We start from the raw sequence: 20967 nt of genomic DNA on the forward strand, positions 1-20967 counted from the left end.
TTTTGACAAGAACAAGAAAGTTTGATCATATTACGCCTATACTGTATATACCTTTATATACATATATACATATATATATATACCTATACTGGCTCACCTGCACTGGCTTCCTGTGCACTTAAGATGCGACTTTAAGGTTTTACTACTTACGTATAAAATACTACAAGGTCTAGCTCCGTCCTATCTTGTCGATTGTATTGTACCATATGTCCCGGCAAGAAATCTGCGTTCAAAGAACTCCGGCTTATTAGTGATTCCCAGAGCCCAAAAAAAGTCTGCGGGCTATAGAGCGTTTTCTATTGGGGCTCCAGTACTATGGAATGCCCTCCCGGTAACAATTAGAGATGCTACCTCAGTAGAAGCATTTAAGTCCCATCTTAAAACTCATTTGTATACTCTATGGTGTCCTGCTGGCCCCACTATGGACTGGACTCTTACTATTATGTTGGATCCACTATGGACTGGACTCTCACAATATTATGTCAGACCCACTCGACATTCATTGCATTCGGTCTCCCCTAGAGGGGGGGGTTACCCACATATGCGGTCCTCTCCAAGGTTTCTCATACCTCAGTAGAAGCATTTAAGTCCCATCTTAAAACTAATTTGTATACTCTAGCCTTTAAATAGCCCCCCTGTTAGACCAGTTGATCTGCCGTTTCTTTTCTTTTCTCCTCTGCTCCCCTATTCCTTGTGGAGGGGGGGGCACAGGTCCGGTGGCCATGGATGAAGTGCTGGCTGTCCAGAGTCGGGACCCGGGGTGGACCGCTCGCCTGTGCATCGGCTGGGAACATCTCTGCGCTGCTGACCCGTCTCCGCTCGGGATGGTGTCCTGCTGGCCCCACTATGGACTGGACTCTTACTATTATGTTGGATCCACTATGGACTGGACTCTCACACTATTATGTTAGATCCACTATGGACTGGACTCTTACTATTATGTTGGATCCACTATGGACTGGACTCTTACTATTATGTTAGATCCACTATGGACTGGACTCTTACTATTATGTTGGATCCACTATGGACTGGACTCTTACTATTATGTTAGATCCACTATGGACTGGACTCTTACTATTATGTTGGATCCACTATGGACTGGACTCTTACTATTATGTTAGATCCACTATGGACTGGACTCTTACTATTATGTTAGATCCACTATGGACTGGACTCTTACTATTATGTTGGATCCACTATGGACTGGACTCTTACTATTATGTTAGATCCACTATGGACTGGACTCTTACTATTATGTTAGATCCACTATGGACTGGACTCTTACTATTATGTTGGATCCACTATGGACTGGACTCTCACAATATTATGTCAGACCCACTCGACATCCATTGCTTTCGGTCTCCCCTAGAGGGGGGGGGCGTTACCCACATATGCGGTCCTCTCCAAGGTTTCTCATAGTCATTCACATCGACGTCCCACTGGGGTGAGTTTTTCCTTGCCCTTATGTGGGCTTTGTACCGAGGATGTCGTTGTGGCTTGTGCAGCCCTTTGAGACACTTGTGATTTAGGGCTATATAAATAAACATTGATTGATTGATTGTAAGATCACTTTGGAGAACTTCTAAGGTTGCAGATTCCGATGTTTAGCACTTTTGTATTTGCGGAGTTCAGACAGTTGATGTTCCGATTCAATATTGGTATCAGATATTGTTGAGCAAAAACATGATATCGGCTTGCAGAAATAACATTTCCTATGTAAGTTTTCAAACAAGCTGTCTTGAAGCAAAGTTGGCAGCTAAACAACAGCTAAGCATACTAATGCACACAAGCTAGACATATTCAAATAGTGTCCTAAAGTGAACAATATTGTGTGCTTGGTATGTTTATGTATTTTTATCTATGTTTTTATGTGTTCTTATGAATTTGCACTAAATTAGTTTTGTTTACAATTATGGCAATAAAGATATATTCTATTCTAAAAAAGTCGAAAGTCCTACCAGTGGTTAGAGTGTCCCGCCCTGAGATGGGTAGGTCGTGAGTTCAAACCCCGGCCGAGTCATACCAAAGACTATAACAATGGGAGCCATTACCTCCCTGCTTGGCACTCAGCATCAAGGCTTGGAATTGGGGGTTAAATCACCAAAAATGATTCCCGGGTGCAGCCACCGCTGCTGCTCACTGCTCCCCTCACCTCCCAGGGGATGGGTGAAATGCAGAGGACACATTTCACCACACTTAGTGTGTGACAATCATTGGTACTTTAACTTTAACTTAACTTAAAAACTAAACAAAAACATTTATAGCTGTCACGGCCCGGGCGCACACCAGTGCGCTGCCACTCCGGCTGCAGCAAGCGGCTGCATTCAATCATCAGCAATCAACGCACCTGTCGCTGATGAGAAGACCTGCCCTCTTAAGCCAGCGCAACCTGCTATCCTGGGCCAGAACGTAGCTACCTGTTTCTGTGTTGATTGGTCTCCTGTCCCCCTTGTCGTCTTCCAGCAGTTTACCTCCGTTCCCGCCTTACGAGTGGTGTGCCTCGTCTCCCTGTGTTCCCCTCTTGTTCTTTGGCTGCCCCTTTTGGATCTCCACCTCTAGCCTGGACACGGACTTCGACACCTCTCTGTTTCCCCCCAACTTCCTGCCTGTCCACGGACCCCCTCTTGGACTTCCGCCTCTCGCTCAACACTATTGGTAACACTCAACATGTGATTCCTACACATAGTCGCACCTCGTACACATATTTGGATTAGTTCACACACTTCATTTCTGATTTGTGTGTAGAGTTAAATGTGTACACACGGCACAAACCGTAACAATAGCTGCATAACACAAACAGATGCAAAGTCTCCAAGGCGTATTAGAATGTATCCAGTAACAAACGTGTCCGCACTTACTGTGTCATGGGAGTCGTACGCTTTACTTAAATATTGTGTACAAATTACCACTCCATCCATCCATCCATCCATCTTCTTCCGCTTATCCGAGGTCGGGTCGCGGGGGCAGCAGCCTAAGCAGGGAAGCCCAGACTTCCCTCTCCCCAGCCACTTCGTCCAGCTCCTCCCGGGGGATCCCGAGGCGTTCCCAGGCCAGCCGGGAGACATAGTCTTCCCAACGTGTCCTGGGTCTTCCCCGTGGCCTCCTACCAGTCGGACGTGCCCTAAACACCTCCCGAGGGAGGCGATCGGGTGGCATCCTGACCAGATGCCCGAACCACCTCATCTGGCTCCTCTCCATGTGGAGGAGCAGCGGCTTTACTTTGAGCTCCCCCCGGATGACAGAGCTTCTCACCCTATCTCTAAGGGAGAGCCCCGCCACCCGGCGGAGGAAACTCATTTGGGCCGCTTGTACCCGGGATCTTGTCCTTTCGGTCATAACCCAAAGCTCATGACCATAGGTGAGGATGGGAACGTAGATCGACCGGTAAATTGAGAGCTTTGCCTTCCGGCTCAGCTCTTTCTTCACCACAACGGATCGATACAGCGTCCGCATTATTGAAGATGCCGCACCGATCCGCCTGTCGATCTCACGATCCACTCTTCCCACACTCGTGAACAAGACTCCCAGGTACTTGAACTCCTCCACTTGGGGGAGGGTCTCCTCCCCAACCCGGAGATGGCACTCCACCCTTTTCCGGGCGAGAACCATGGACTCGGACTTGGAGGTGCTGATTCTCATCCCAGTCGCTTCACACTCAGCTGCGAACCGATCCAGCGAGAGCTGAAGATCCTGGCCAGATGAAGCCATCAGGACCACATCATCTGCAAAAAGCAGAGACCTAATCCTGCAGCCACCAAACCAGATCCCCTCAACGCCTTGACTGCGCCTAGAAATTCTGTCCATTAAAGTTATGAACAGAATGGGTGACAAAGGGCAGCCTTGGCGGAGTCCAACCCTCACTGGAAACGTGTCCGACTTACTGCCGGCAATGCGGACCAAGCTCTGACACTGATCATACAGGGAGCGGACCGCCAAAATCAGACAGTCCGATACCCCATACTCTCTGAGCACTCCCCACAGGACTTCCCGAGGGACACGGTCGAATGCCTTCTCCAAGTCCACAAAACACATGTAGACTGGTTGGGCAAACTCCAATGCACCCTCAAGGCACCTGCCCAGAGTATAGAGCTGGTCCACAGTTCCACGACCAGGACGAAAACCACACTGTTCCTCCTGAATCCGAGGTTCGACTATCCGGCGTAGCCTCCTCTCCATGGAGTTCATGTAGGCTTAATGATGCACTTACATTATTATATCAACTATCAGAGACAGAAACTCTTCATTTAACATAATGTCCTTTTTTTGCTGCTTCAACACAGCTCAATCAACACAGAAAAAGGTCAAGTGAAATGACAGACAGACAGGGCTTTGCTGTCCGTAACACACACACACACACACACCGCAAAATGAGCTAACGTTACGCTAAAAGCGAATTAGCCTTCACCTCAAGCCAGGACTGCGAGCGAGCTGAGCTGCTTTTTATATTTCTAGAAGGTCAACAGGCTCATAGTGATGTTACTAGTAGTTGACTGGGAGGTGTTTGTTATCATTTGGGGAGAATCCGCTGCCTGATGATTACCTGCTGAACACTAAGCACTGACTACATGCGCTCTGAATACGCACTGCTGATTGGCTGTTGCCGCTCTGTTTGTAACCAATCAGATGGTTGTGTGGGTGTGACAATGCTGGGTGTGTGTAGAGGACTGACAGAAGGCTACTTAATTTGTTCGTGTGGAAAGTCGTTCGGTACACCTCCGCACCGAACCGAAACCACCGTTACAAAACGGTTCAATACAAATACACGTACCGTTACACCCCTATTGGTAACTCAATAAAATGTATTTGACACATAAAAATAATGAATAAATAACATCATTAAAAACATTTTTATACAGCACTTCTCGAAGTCAAAGAAAAGTTGGTAAAATATTTTTCATTGACATTTCCTTGTGAACAAACGGCACAAAAAAAAAAAAAAAGTCATGTGGAAGAAGAAGTCACCTGCACCGATGATCCTCTCAATGGAGATGAAGGACACGTCGATCTCTTGGGTAAACTCATGCACCGCCTGGTTGGGGTCTTCATATGTGAGCGGGTCGATGTAGGTGCGCACTCCTGGGAACTTTACTGCACACACACATCAGAGTACTTACAATATATACATATATATACACAGGTAAAAGCCAGTAAATTAGAATATTTTGAAAAACTTGATTTATTTCAGTAATTGCATTCAAAAGGTGTAACTTGTACATTATATTTATTCATTGCACACAGACTGATGCATTCAAATGTTTATTTCATTTAATTTTGATGATTTGAAGTGGCAACAAATGAAAATCCAAAATTCTGTGTGTCACAAAATTAGAATATTACTTAAGGCTAATACAAAAAAGGGATTTTTAGAAATGTTGGCCAACTGAAAAGTATGAAAATGAAAAATATGAGCATGTACAATACTCAATACTTGGTTGGAGCTCCTTTTGCCTCAATTACTGCGTTAATGCGGCGTGGCATGGAGTCCATGAGTTTCACAGATTTTCTATGGGGCTAAGGTCAGGGGAGTTGGCGGGCCAATTTAGAAGAGAAATACCATGGTCCGTAAACCAGGCACGGGTAGATTTTGCGCTGTGTGCAGGCGCCAAGTCCTGTTGGAACTTGAAATCTCCATCTCCATAGAGCAGGTCAGCAGCAGGAAGCATGAAGTGCTCTAAAACTTGCTGGTAGACGGCTGCGTTGACCCTGGATCTCAGGAAACAGAGTGGACCGACACCAGCAGATGACATGGCACCCCAAACCATCACTGATGGTGGAAACTTTACACTAGACTTCAGGCATTGTGGATCCTGTGCCTCTCCTGTCTTCCTCCAGACTCTGGGACCTCGATTTCCAAAGGAAATGCAAAATTTGCATGGTTGGGTGATGGTTTGGGGTGCCATGTCATCTGCTGGTGTCGGTCCACTCTGTTTCCTGAGATCCAGGGTCAACGCAGCCGTCTACCAGCAAGTTTTAGAGCACTTCATGCTTCCTGCTGCTGACCTGCTCTATGGAGATGGAGATTTCAAGTTCCAACAGGACTTGGCGCCTGCACACAGCGCAAAATCTACCCGTGCCTGGTTTACGGACCATGGTATTTCTGTTCTAAATTGGCCCGCCAACTCCCCTGACCTTAGCCCCATAGAAAATCTGTGGGGTATTGTGAAAAGGAAGATGCAGAATGCCAGACCCAAAAACGCAGAAGAGTTGAAGGCCACTATCAGAGCAACCTGGGCTCTCATAACACCTGAGCAGTGCCAGAAACTCATCGACTCCATGCCACGCCGCATTAACGCAGTAATTGAGGCAAAAGGAGCTCCAACCAAGTATTGAGTATTGTACATGCTCATATTTTTCATTTTCATACTTTTCAGTTGGCCAACATTTCTAAAAATCCCTTTTTTGTATTAGCCTTAAGTAATATTCCAATTTTGTGACACACGGAATTTTGGATTTTCATTTGTTGCCACTTCAAATCATCAAAATTAAATGAAATAAACATTTGAATGCATCAGTCTGTGTGCAATGAATACATATAATGTACAAGTTACACCTTTTGAATGCAATTACTGAAATAAATCAAGTTTTTCAAAATATTCTAATTTACTGGCTTTTACCTGTATATAGAAACTACTACTTTTATGTAGGACTATTTCTTTGTGTCGACCAGAGTGAGAGAGCAAGACACACACACACACACACACACACACACACACACACACACACACACACACACACACACACACACACACCCTGGCATTGCCATCCCAGGCATCCCTAATTGCAACAGATGGGGAGCAGCACCACAATGCCAACATGTCGCCAAATATATGAAGCTGTCAAGATGGATAAATGATCATCGCTCTGTTTGGACTCCACCAACATGCCAACCATGGAACCCCTCAGGATCTTTGACTGTCCAATGTCACACACACACACACACACACACACACACACACACACACACACACACACACACACACACACACACACACACACACACACACACACACACACACACACACACAGACGGCCAGGCCTTCAGGGGTAAATAAGCCATGCAGACATGGCCACTGTTTGAACCTTCTAGTGTAAACTGTGGATGACCCACACCCCCAAAACCTAGACCTAAATTACCACCCACACACAAACAAATCATCGGTCTGAAGAAAACAAAAGTCTTTGTGTTATGGCTAAGCAATCAATACTTCCATTAGGCATGTTGTGGACTTACTGTGGCCATTGTGGAAGTGCATCTTCTCCTCTTCAGGATCCTGCTTAGCTTTACTGTAGCCACAGCGTCTAGGAGGCAAACATACATCATACCACTTTATCTACGGGCACATGACTCAACCTACATGTGGGGTACGTAATAATCCCCTTGTGTGTGTGTGTGTGTGTGTGTGTGTGTGTGTGTGTGTCTCTGTACATCAATATTTACACACTCAGGCCATGAGAGACAACTTTGATAACCCAGATTAAACAGCAATATTGATCCCAGCATGTAGACAGACACACACACACACACACACACACACACACACACACACACACACACACGCACACACACACACGCATTCTTGTATTTGTTACCTTCTTGAGACCTGAGAAAAATGCCTACCTCTTTAGGACCAGCCTTTCTAGATATATAAAGAAGTGTATTTACAACATTAATAATATATATATATATATACTATGTAAATATAAAAAAGCTTGTTGTGAAAAATGAGTTGGAATTTCACGAAAAAAACTAAAAATGTTGGCAATATTATAATAAAAGTCGTAATTTTACTCAACGCAAGTCAACATTTTACAAGAAAAACTGAACATTTGTGCAATATTATGATAAAAGTTGGAATTTTACTCAATAACAGTCGCAATTTTACAAGAACAGCTTACAATTTTGTCAATTTTATAGAGGTCGTAATTTTACTGTACAAAAGTCACAATTTTATAAGAAAACTTAAAAAATGTTGGAAATATTACAATTATAATTGGATTTTTATTTTTTATTATTATTATTTTTTTTAAGGATGTGAACACACTTTAGATGACAAAAAAAAAATAAAAAAAATTGGATTTTTACTTGGCAAAATGATGACAAAAGTCATCATTTTACTCAAAAAATGTCACTGTTTTACAAGAACAACAACAAAATTGGCAACATTGTGATAAAAGTCAGAATTTTAGAAATTCAATGTCACCATTTTGCAGTAAAAAGTATTAATTTTACATAAAAAAGTAATAATTTTACAAGAAAATATTGCAATATTACAGAAACATAAAGAATATGAAAATGTTTTTACAATTGTGTCATGTCTGTGTAATCATGTTTTGTGTTAAGTCATGTTTTTGTTTAGTTATAGGAATCTTTAGTTTCTGGCTTTTCACTCCCTTGTCTTGTTTGCATGATTACCCATTAGTTTCACCTGTTCCACGTTTGGACTCATTGTGCACTCTTGTTTGTCACCATAGCAACCATTAGTTTTCACCTGTCACGTCACGCACCTGTTTCACGTTTTGAGTCACGCACCTGCTTTCACTAATCATGTCCATAGTATTTAAGTTCATTCATTTTCTGTTGTTCGTCCTGACGACCTCACACCACATTTATGCTCTGTCCATTTTTTCATGTCCATGTTCACGCTGCTCCTTTTTTGTCCATGCCAAGTAAGTTTTCTTTATTCAAGCCATAGTTTGCAAGTTCTGTTTAATTGTTCATAGTTTATTCTCCGCAACTGTGCGCGCCTTTTGTTTGATCCTTTTTTTTGGAATTTATAGTTAATAAATAAATCATGTACCTTAATTCCCGTCTCGCCCGTGCCAACTTTCCGTTGCATCCTGGAAAAGCACACACCCCGGACCCAGTCTTGACAAATTGTATAAGGAAAAAAAGACTGCTTTAAGTTAATTTTGTTGTTGTTGAATTTTTAGTTTGTAATTGGTTTTTAATCTTCATTATTTACTTCAAGTTACTACAGTATGTCTCTATATACATCATTATTTATTTTAAAAAAAATAAAAAATTGGCCAAAGGGGGCCCATTTAAATTTCTTACACACTTGTTATTTCATATGTTGACCAGAGGGGGGAGCACTTTTAAAAGCGACACACAGTCAATGTGAAAAATCCCTCCTTTTTGGGACCACCCTCATGTTGATAGATGTCACCACAAATGAGACATTGTCTATTAGATGCAATGTTATTGATTTATGTCATCACTTGTTCACACCTCCTCATATGGAAGATACTTTTCCTTCTTCATGTCTCAAGAAGGGCAGAAATACAAGAACACACACACACACACACACACACACATTCTTGTATTTGTTACCTTCTTGAGACCTGAGAAAAATGCCTACCTCTTTAGGACCACCCTTTCTAGATATATAAAGAAGTGTATTTACAACATTAATAATATATATATATATACTATGTAAATATAAAAAAGCTTGTTGTGAAAAATGAGTTGGAATTTCACAAAAAAAGCTAAAAATGTTGGCAATATTATAATAAAAGTCGTAATTTTACTCAACGCAAGTCAACATTTTACAAGAAAAACTGAACATTTGTGCAATATTATGATAAAAGTTGGAATTTTACTCAACAACAGTCGCAATTTTACAAGAACAGCTTACAATTTTGGCAATTTTATAGAGGTCGTAATTTTACTGTACAAAAGTCACAATTTTATAAGAAAACTTAAAAAATGTTGGAAATATTACAATTATAATTGGATTTTTATTTTTATTTTTATTTTTTATCATTATTATTTTTTTTTTAAGGATGTGAACACACTTTAGATGACAAAAAAAAAATTAAAAAAAATTGGATTTTTACTTGGCAAAATGATGACAAAAGTCATCATTTTACTCAAAAAAATGTCACTGTTTTACAAGAACAACAACAAAATTGGCAACATTGTGATAAAAGTCAGAATTTTAGAATTTCAATGTCACCATTTTGCAGTAAAAAGTATTAATTTTACATAAAAAAGTAATAATTTTACAAGAAAATATTGCAATATTACAGAAACATAAAGAATATGAAAATGTTTTCACAATTGTGTCATGTCTGTGTAATCATGTTTTGTGTTAAGTCATGTTTTTGTTTAGTTATAGGAATCTTTAGTTTCTGGCTTTTCACTCCCTTGTCTTGTTTGCATGATTACCCATTAGTTTCACCTGTTCCACGTTTGGACTCATTGTGCACTCTTGTTTGTCACCATAGCAACCATTATTTTTCACCTGTCACGTCACGCACCTGTTTCACGTTTTGAGTCACGCACCTGCTTTCACTAATCATGTCCATAGTATTTAAGTTCATTCATTTTCTGTTGTTCGTCCTGACGACCTCACACCACATTTATGCTCTGTCCATTTTTTCATGTCCATGTTCACGCTGCTCCTTTTTTGTCCATGCCAAGTAAGTTTTCTTTATTCAAGCCATAGTTTGCAAGTTCTGTTTAATTGTTCATAGTTTATTCTCCGCCACTGTGCGCGCCTTTTGTTTGATCCTTTTTTTTTGTATTTATAGTTAATAAATAAATCATGTACCTTAATTCCCGTCTCGCCCGTGCCAACTTTCCGTTGCATCCTGGAAAAGCACACACGGACCCAGTCTTGACAAATTGTATAAGGAAAAAAAGACTGCTTTAAGTTAATTTTGTTGTTGTTGAATTTTTAGTTTGTAATTGGTTTTTAATCTTCATTATTTACTTCAAGTTACTACAGTATGTCTCTATATACATCATTATTTATTTTAAAAAAAATAAAAAATTGGCCAAAGGGGGCCCATTTAAATTTCTTATACACACTTGTTGTTTCATATGTTGACCAGAGGGGGAGCACCTTTAAAAGCGACACACAGCCAATGTGAAAAATCCCTTTTTGGGACCACCCTCATGTTGACCAGCAGGGGTGCAAATGAGACATTGTCTATTAGATGCAATGTTATTGATTTATGTCATCACTTGTTCACACCTCCTCGTATGGTAGATACTTCTCCTTCTTCATGTCTCAAGAAGGGCAGAAATACAAGAACACACACACACACACACACACACACACACACACACACACACACACACACACACACACACACACATTCTTGTATTTATTACCTTCTTGAGACCTGAGAAAAATGCCTACCTCTTTAGGACCAGCCTTTCTAGATATATAAAGAAGTGTATTGACAACATTAATAATATATACATACTATGCAAATATAAAAAAGCTTGTTGTGAAAAATGAGTTGGAATTTCACAAAAAAAACTAAAAATTTTGGCAATATTATAATAAAAGTCGTAATTTTACTCAACGCGAGTCAACATTTTACAAGAAAAACTGAACATTTGTGCAATATTATGATAAAAGTTGGAATTTTACTCAATAACAGTCGCAATTTTACAAGAACAGCTTATAATTTTGTCAATTTTATAGAGGTCGTAATTTTACTGTACAAAAGTCACAATTTTATAAGAAAACTTAAAAAATTTTGGAAATATTACAATTATAATTGGATTTTTACTTGGCAAAATTATGACAAAAGTCATCATTTTACTCAAAAAATGTCACTGTTTTACAAGAACAACAACAAAATTGGCAACATTGTGATAAAAGTCAGAATTTTAGAATGTCAATGTCACAATTTTGCAGTAAAAAGTATTAATTTTACATAAAAAAAGTAATAATTTTTCAAGAAAATATTGCAATATTACAGAAACATAAAGAATATGAAAATGTTTTCACAATTGTATAAGGAAAAAAAGACTGCTTTAAGTTAATTTTGTTGTTGTTGAATTTTTAGTTTGTAATTGGTTTTTAATCTTCATTATTTACTTCAAGTTACTACAGTATGTCTCTATATACATCATTATTTATTTAAAAAAAAATAAAAAATTGGCCAAAGGGGGCCCATTTAAATTTCTTACACACACTTGTTATTTCATATGTTGACCAGAGGGGGAGCACTTTTAAAAGCGACACACAGTCAATGTGAAAAATCCCTCCTTTTTGGGACCACCCTCATTTTGACCAGCAGGGGTGCAAATGAGACATTGTCTATTAGATGCAATGTTATTGATTTATGCCATCACTTGTTCACACCTCCTCATATGGAAGATACTTTTCCTTCTTCATGTCTCAAGAAGGGCAGAAATACAAGAACACACACACACACACACAAGAACACACACACACACACACACACATTCTTGTATTTATTACCTTCTTGAGACCTGAGAAAAATGCCTACCTCTTTAGGACCAGCCTTTCTAGATATATAAAGAAGTGTATTTACAACATTAATAATATATATATACTATGTAAATATAAAAAAGCTTGTTGTGAAAAATAAGTTGGAATTTCACAAAAAAAACTAAAAATGTTGGCAATATTATAATAAAAGTCGTAATTTTACTCAACGCAAGTCAACATTTTACCAGAAAAACTGAACATTTGTGCAATATTGTAATAAAAGTTGGAATTTTACTCAATAACAGTCGCAATTTTACAAGAACAGCTTACAATTTTGTCAATTTTATAGAGGTCGTAATTTTACTGTACAAAAGTCACAATTTTATAAGAAAACTTAAAAAATGTTGGAAATATTACAATTATAATTGGATTTTTACTTGGCAAAATGATGACTCGTTTTACTCAAAAAATGTGACTGTTTTACAAGAACAACAACAAAATTGGCAACATTGTGATAAAAGTCAGAATTTTAGAATTTCAATGTCACCATTTTGCAGTAAAGAGTATTAATTTTACATAAAAAAGTAATAATTTTACAAGAAAATATTGCAATATTACAGAAACATAAAGAATATGAAAATGTTTTCACAATTGTATAAGGAAAAAAAGACTGCTTTAAGTTAATTTTGTTGTTGTTGAATTTTTAGTTTGTAATTGGTTTTTAATCTTCATTATTTACTTCAAATTACTACAGTATTTATAAAAAAAAAAAAAAAAATTGGCCAAAGGGGGCCTATTGAAATTTCTTACACACACTTGTTATTTCATATGTTGACCAGAGACACACAATCAATGTGAAAAATCCCTTTTTGGGACCACCCTCATTTTGACCAGCAGGGGTGCAAATGAGACATTGTCTATTAGATGCAATGTGATTGATTTATGTCATCACTTGTGCACACCTCCTCGTATGGAAGATACTTTTCCTTCTTCATGTCTCAAGAAGGGCAGAAATACAAGAACACACACACACACACACACACACACACACACACACACACACACACACACACACACACGCACACACACCATGACACGGAACAGACACTTGAAGGCTATTTTTGGTGATCCAAACACATTTATAATTTATGTGATTAACAAAAGATACATTTAGTGCCAACATGAGTCTTAAAGCTCCTTCTTATGTTGCTGTGTGTGTGTGTGTGTGTGTGTGTGTGTGTGTGTGTGTGTGTGTGTGTGTGTGTGTGTGTGTGTGTGTGTGTTTCATATGCATCTGCCTGGGGGTGTCTAGTTTTCCGGATGTGTTGAGTCAAGTGGTCTGAGTGTGTCCAGTGGCCCACTTGGCTTTCCTACTTCCTGTGTGTGTGTGTGTGTGTGTGTGTGTGTGTGTGTGTGTACATGTTAACTTATGCAGACATGCATCACTGCATGTTAGCGTGTCTCACTATGTCAGTGTGTGTGTAGTGTGTGTGTTTCTATGTCAGGGTGTGTGTAGTGTGTGTGTTTCTATGTCAGGGTGTGTGTAGTGTGTGTGTTTCTATGTCAGTGTGTGTGTAGTGTGTGTTTCTATGTCAGTGTGTGTGTAGTGTGTGTGTTTCTATGTCAGTGTGTGTGTGTAGTGTGTGTGTTTCTATGTCAGTATGTGTGTGTGTGTGTGCGTGTGTGTGTACATGTTAACTTATGCAGACATGCATCACTGCATGTTAGTGTGTCTCACCATGTCAGTGTGTGAGTTTCTATGTCAGTGTGTGCGTAGTGTGTGTGTTTCTATCTCAGTGTGTGTGTAGTGTGTGTGTTTCTATGTCAGTGTGTGTGTAGTGTGGACAGTGGAGGGCTGCCTGGGGGACATCAGTGCATGTCGGGGGGGTTGTGTGCCCCAAATTGCATTTTTGGGCCTGGCTCCATTGTCTCCATTTGTTTGAGTCTTTATTACTTTGTTTGTTTCTTTGAGTCTTTATTTCTTTGTTTCTTTGTTTGAGTCTTTATTACTTTGTTTCTTTGTTTGTTTGAGTCTTTATTACTTTGTTTCTTTGCTTGTTTGAGTCTTTATTACTTTGTTTCTTTGTTTGTTTGAGTCTTTATTACTTTGTTTCTTTGTTTGTTTGAGTCTTTATTACTTTGTTTCTTTGCTTGTTTGAGTCTTTATTACTTTGTTTGTTTGTTTGACTCTATTACTTTGTTTGTTTGAGTCTTTATTACTTTGTTTCTTTGTTTGTTTGAGTCTTTATTACTTTGTTTGTTTGAATCTTTATTACTTTGTTTGTTTGTTTGACTCTATTACTTTGTTTGTTTGAGTCTTTATTACTTTGTTTCTTTGTTTGTTTGAGTCTTTATTACTTTGTTTGTTTGTTTGAGTCTTTATTACTTTGTTTGTTTGTTTGTTAACGTCTTTATTACTTTGTTTGTTTGATTGAGTGTATTACTTTGTTTGTTTGAGTCTTTATTACTTTCAAATGTGCATAAACTAGAGTTCATCTCAATTTAAATAACGTATTTTCCACACTGGTGTTCAAGCAGTACCCAGCAGATTTTAGAGGAAATATATGTACATATATTACATATATACATGTATACATACATATATGCAGTACATATATTAGCCACACTGGACTGTAAGCCACAGATGTATACCAGTATGAAATATTTTGTAAATGTTTATTTACATACTTTAATTGTTTCCAAACATCGCCTGTAATAAGGCAGTAAAACAGTGGATTAACAAAAACGTGGACGCTATCATCACTACTGTCTGATTACAATCAATGCAAGTCATCACAATCAGGTAATACACCAACTTATATTCTTGTCTTCATGAAAGAAAGGAATCTATATGTGTTAAACATGCATGTATATTCATTAAAACACCTTTAACATGTAAACAAAAACGGCAAAATAAATAAATATAAATTATATACTGTATATATCAATGTATGTATATATATATATATATATATGTGTATATATATATATATATATATATACATACATTGATATATATGTGTATATATATATATATATACATACATTGATATATACAGTATATAATTTATATTTATTTATTTTGCCGTTTTTGTTTACATGTTAAAGGTGTTTTAATGAATATACATGCATGTTTAACACATATAGATTCCTTTCTTTCATGAAGACAAGAATATAAGTTGGTGTATTACCTGATTCTGATGACTTGCATTGATTGTAATCAGACAGTAGTGATGATAGCGTCCACGTTTTCAAATGGAGGAGAAGAAAAGTTCCTCCTTTCTGTCTAATACCACATGAAAGTGGTTGGTTTTTGGCATCTTATTTGTCCAGCTTCCATATTCGTTTTTATACACTTTACAAGAAATACATTGGCGGCAAACTCCGTAGCTTGCTAGCTTGTTTGCGCTGGCTTTCGGAGACTCTTGTTTTGAAAGCGCAAGCGCGATGGAGCGGCACTTTTATTGTGAAGACAGGAACTGTGCAGTCAGTCTTTAGGCTTTTGACGGAATGTACGGTTGAAATAAAAAAGGGTCTTTATTCCTTCACACTTTTGATTGATTGATTGGAACTTTTATTAGTAGATTGCACAGTACAGTACATATTCCGTACAATTGACCACTAAATGGTAACACCGGAATACGTTTTTCAACTTGTTTAAGTCAGGTCATGTGACCGCCTGGCTCTGTTTGATTGGTCCAACGTCACCAGTGACTGCATCTGATTGGTGGAACGGAGTGAACGTCACCAGTGACTGTATTTGTTGAAACGCAGGCACTATGAAGGTCTGTCTGACAGACCAAAACAAACAAAGCGTGCATTAACAGATCGATAAAAATGAGTAGCGAGTAGCGAGCTGAATGTAGATAAAAGTAGCGGAGTAAAAGTAGCGTTTCTTCTCTATAAATATACTCAAGTAAAAGTAAAAGTATGTTGCATTAAAACTACTCTTAGAAGTACAATTTATCCCAAAAGTTACTCAAGTAGATGTAACGGAGTAAATGTAGCGCGTTACTACCCACCTCTGCTGGCCAGACAGACCAGTTCTAAATAGACTAAGCAGGTTGTAATTACTACCTGGCCAGACAGGTGCGACACGCTGCAGGAGAAAGTGTCAGGCTCAGCATATTGCAGAAGAAGCAGCAATGACATTCATGAAGCTGACCCCGACAGTAAAACACCAGCAGCTGCTGGACGTGACCTCCACAGTGGACGTGACCTCCACAGTGGACGTGTTCCCACCTGCGACGTGATGGATGCGTCGCTCCTCACCGACCTTTTATAGAAACAACATAGGCTCAACGCCCTGACTGAGGACTAATCAGCTGAGTAAAGACTGGCCTCACGTGCAGCCTGCACGATGTCTGCTGTCACAATCATCAAGCAGCAACTTAGCAGGTTAGCATAACAAACTGAAGCAATGACAACTAAGGCAACGATGGCCAAGGTTAGAAACCTTCTTTCCAGGAAACACTAATCCATGCCTGTATCACTAATCCATGCCTGTATCGCATCCGGGCTGGACCACTCTAACTCAGGGGTGGCCACCTGACATCACATGGACAAAGATAAGGCCTTCTGGAGGAAAGTTCTGTGGTCAGATGAAACAAAAATGGAGCTGTTTGGCCACAATAGCCAGCAATATGTTTGTTGTTTATTTCTGGGGCTGAGGTTGCCGAGGTTGTTAAAAAGCTCCTCGGTGGCAAGGCCCCGGGGGTGGATGAGATCCGCCCGGAGTTCCTTAAGGCTCTGGATGTTGTGGGGCTGTCTTGGTTGACAAGACTCTGCAACATCGCGTGGACATCGGGGGCGGTACCTCTGGATTGGCAGACCGGGGTGGTGGTTCCTCTCTTTAAGAAGGGGAACCGGAGGGTGTGTTCCAACTATCGTGGGATCACACTCCTCAGCCTTCCCGGTAAGGTCTATTCAGGTGTACTGGAGAGGAGGCTACGCCGGATAGTCGAACCTCGGATTCAGGAGGAACAGTGTGGTTTTCGTCCTGGTTCGTGGAACTGTGGACCAGCTCTATACTCTTGGCAGAGTCATTGAGGGTGCATGGGAGTTTGCCCAACCAGTCCACATGTGCTTTGTGGACTTGGAGAAGGCATTCGACCGTGTACCCCGGGAAGTCCTGTGGGGAGTGCTCAGAGAGTATGGGGTAACGGGCTGTCTTATTGTGGCAGTTCGCTCCCTGTATGATCAGTGTCAGAGCTTGGTCCGCATTGCCGGCAGTAAGTCGGACACGTTTCCAGTGAGGGTTGGACTCCGCCAAGGCTGCCCTTTGTCACCGATTCTGTTCATAACTTTTATGGACAGAATTTCTAGACGCAGTCAGGGCGTTGAGGGGATCTGGTTTGGTGGCTGCAGGATTAGGTCTCTGCTATTTGCAGATGATGTGGTCCTGATGGCTTCCTCTGGCCAAGATCTTCAGCTCTCGCTGGATCGGTTCGCAGCCGAGTGTGAAGCGACTGGGATGGGAATCAGCACCTCCAAGTCCGAGTCCATGGTTCTCTCCCGGAAAAGGGTGAAGTGCCATCTTTGGGTTGGGGAGGAGATCTTGCCCCAAGTGGAGGAGTTCAAGTACCTCGGAGTCTTGTTCACGAGTGGGGGAAGAGTGGATCGTGAGATCGACAGGCGGATCGGTGCGGCGTCTTCAGTAATGCGGACACTGTATCGATCCGTTGTGGTGAAGAAGGAGCTGAGCCGGAAGGCAAAGCTCTCGATTTACCGGTCGATCTACGTTCCCATCCTCACCTATGGTCATGAGCTTTGGGTCATGACCGAAAGGACAAGATCACGGGTACAAGCGGCCGAAATGAGTTTCCTCCGCCGAGTGGCGGGGCTCTCCCTTAGAGATAGGGTGAGAAGCTCTGTCATCCGGGAGGAGCTCAAAGTAAAGCCGCTGCTCCTCCACATGGAGAGGAGCCAGATGAGGTGGTTCGGGCATCTGGTCAGGATGCCACCCGAACGCCTCCCTAGGGAGGTGTTTAGGGCACGTCCGACCGGTAGGAGGCCACGGGGAAGACCCAGGACACGTTGGGAAGACTATGTCTCCCGGCTGGCCTGGGAACGCCTCGGGATCCCCCGGGAGGAGCTGGACGAAGTGGCTGGGGAGAGGGAAGTCTGGGCTTCCCTGCTTAAGCTGCTGCCCCCGCGACCCGACCTCGGATAAGCGGAAGAAGATGGATGGATGGATGGATGCTTGGAGGAGAAAAGGTCAAGGAACACCATTCATACCATCAAGCATGGTGGTGGTAGTATTATGCTCTGGGCCTGTTTTGCTGCCAATGGAACTGCTGCTTTGAATGGGACAATGAAAAAGGAGGATTAGCTCCAAATTGTTCAGGACAAGCTAAAATCATCAGCTGAAGCAATGACAACTAAGGCAACGATGGCCAAGGTTAGAAACCTTCTTTCCAGGAAACACTAATCCATGCCTGTATCACTGATCCATGCCTGTATCACATCTGGGCTGGACCACTCTAACTCAGAACTAGGATAACTAACTAACTAGTTAGTTGACTAACTAGCTAGTTAACTAAGTTAATTAAGGTACTCATCCATCAGCTGAAGCAATGACAACTAAGGCAACGATGGCCAAGGTTAGAAACCTTCTTTCCAGGAAACACTAATCCATGCCTGTATCACTAATCCATGCCTGTATCGCATCTGGGCTGGACCACTCTAAGGTTGTTTGAGTCTTTATTACTTTGTTTGTTTATTTGTTTGAGTTTTTATTACTTTGTTTGTTTGTTTGTTTGAGTCTTTATTGCTTTGTTTGTTTATTTGTTTGAGTCTTTATTACTTTGTTTCTTTGTTTCTTTGTGTCTTTATTATTTTGTTTGTTTGTTTGAGTCTTTATTACTTTGCTTGTTTGTTTGACTCTATTACTTTGTTTGTTTGAGTCCTTATTAATTTGTTTGTTTGTTTGTTTTAGTCTTTATTACTTTGTTTGTTTGTTTGTTTGAGTCTTTATTGCTTTGTTTGTTTATTTGTTTGAGTCTTTATTACTTTGTTTCTTTGTTTCTTTGTGTCTTTATTATTTTGTTTGTTTGTTTGAGTCTTTATTACTTTGCTTGTTTGTTTGACTCTATTACTTTGTTTGTTTGAGTCCTTATTAATTTGTTTGTTTGTTTGTTTTAGTCTTTATTACTTTGTTTGTTTGTTTGTTTGAGTCCTTATTACTTTGTTTGTTTATTTGTTTGAGTCTTTATTACTTTGTTTCTTTGTTTCTTTGTGTCTTTATTACTTTGTTTGTTTGAGTCTTTATTACTTTGCTTGTTTGTTTGACTCTATTACTTTGTTTGTTTGAGTCTTTATTAATTTGTTTGTTTGTTTGTTTTAGTCTTTATTACTTTGTTTGTTTATTTGTTTGAGTTTTTATTACTTTGTTTGTTTGTTTGTTTGAGTCTTTATTGCTTTGTTTGTTTATTTGTTTGAGTCTTTATTACTTTGTTTCTTTGTGTCTTTATTATTTTGTTTGTTTGTTTGAGTCTTTATTACTTTGCTTGTTTGTTTGACTCTATTACTTTGTTTGTTTGAGTCTTTATTAATTTGTTTGTTTGTTTGTTTTAGTCTTTATTACTTTATTAGTTTGTTTGTTTGAGTCCTTATTACTTTGTTTGTTTGTTTGAGTCTATTACTTTGTTTGTTTGAGTCTTTATTATTTTGTTTGTTTGTTTGAGTCTTTATTACTTTGCTTGTTTGTTTGACTCTATTACTTTGTTTGTTTGAGTCTTTATTAATTTGTTTGTTGGTTTGTTTTAGTCTTTATTACTTTGTTTGTTTGTTTGTTTGAGTCCTTATTACTTTGTTTGTTTGTTTGAGTCTATTACTTTGTTTGTTTGAGTCTTTATTATTTTGTTTGTTTGTTTGAGTCTTTATTACTTTGCTTGTTTGTTTGACTCTATTACTTTGTTTGTTTGAGTCCTTATTAATTTGTTTGTTTGTTTGTTTTAGTCTTTATTACTTTATTAGTTTGTTTGTTTGAGTCCTTATTACTTTGTTTGTTTGTTTGAGTCTATTACTTTGTTTGTTTGAGTCTTTATTAATTTGTTTGTTTGTTTGTTTTAGTCTTTATTACTTTGTTTGTTTGTTTGTTTGTTTGAGTCCTTATTACTTTGTTTGTTTGTTTGAGTCTATTACTTTGTTTGTTTGAGTCTTTATTATTTTGTTTGTTTGTTTGACTCTATTACTTTGTTTGTTTGAGTCTTTATTACTTTGCTTGTTTGTTTGACTCTATTACTTTGTTTGTTTGAGTCTTTATTAATTTGTTTGTTGGTTTGTTTTAGTCTTTATTACTTTGTTTGTTTGTTTGTTTGAGTCCTTATTACTTTGTTTGTTTGTTTGAGTCTATTACTTTGTTTGTTTGAGTCTTTATTATTTTGTTTGTTTGTTTGAGTCTTTATTACTTTGCTTGTTTGTTTGACTCTATTACTTTGTTTGTTTGAGTCCTTATTAATTTGTTTGTTTGTTTGTTTTAGTCTTTATTACTTTATTAGTTTGTTTGTTTGAGTCCTTATTACTTTGTTTGTTTGTTTGAGTCTATTACTTTGTTTGTTTGAGTCTTTATTAATTTGTTTGTTTGTTTGTTTTAGTCTTTATTACTTTGTTTGTTTGTTTGTTTGTTTGAGTCCTTATTACTTTGTTTGTTTGTTTGAGTCTATTACTTTGTTTGTTTGAGTCTTTATTATTTTGTTTGTTTGTTTGACTCTATTACTTTGTTTGTTTGAGTCTTTATTACTTTGCTTGTTTGTTTGACTCTATTACTTTG

General features: G+C 39.1%; 1 protein-coding gene across 1 annotated transcript in view; it reads right to left on the minus strand.

Annotated features, from left to right (window-relative positions):
* The window catches only part of LOC133619703 (ephrin type-A receptor 5), a 222676-nt gene that overhangs the window by 53165 nt on the left and 148544 nt on the right, over positions 1-20967 (minus strand). Inside the window, exons 10-11 of the mRNA XM_061980927.2 lie at positions 7232-7299; positions 4963-5088 (exon numbers count right to left, since the gene is read on the minus strand). Of these exons, the coding sequence (XP_061836911.1) occupies positions 4963-5088; positions 7232-7299 (194 nt within the window). The remainder of the gene's footprint in view (positions 1-4962; positions 5089-7231; positions 7300-20967) is intronic.

This window comes from Nerophis lumbriciformis, linkage group LG20 (assembly GCF_033978685.3).
Source record: "Nerophis lumbriciformis linkage group LG20, RoL_Nlum_v2.1, whole genome shotgun sequence".
NCBI lineage: Eukaryota > Metazoa > Chordata > Actinopteri > Syngnathiformes > Syngnathidae > Nerophis > Nerophis lumbriciformis.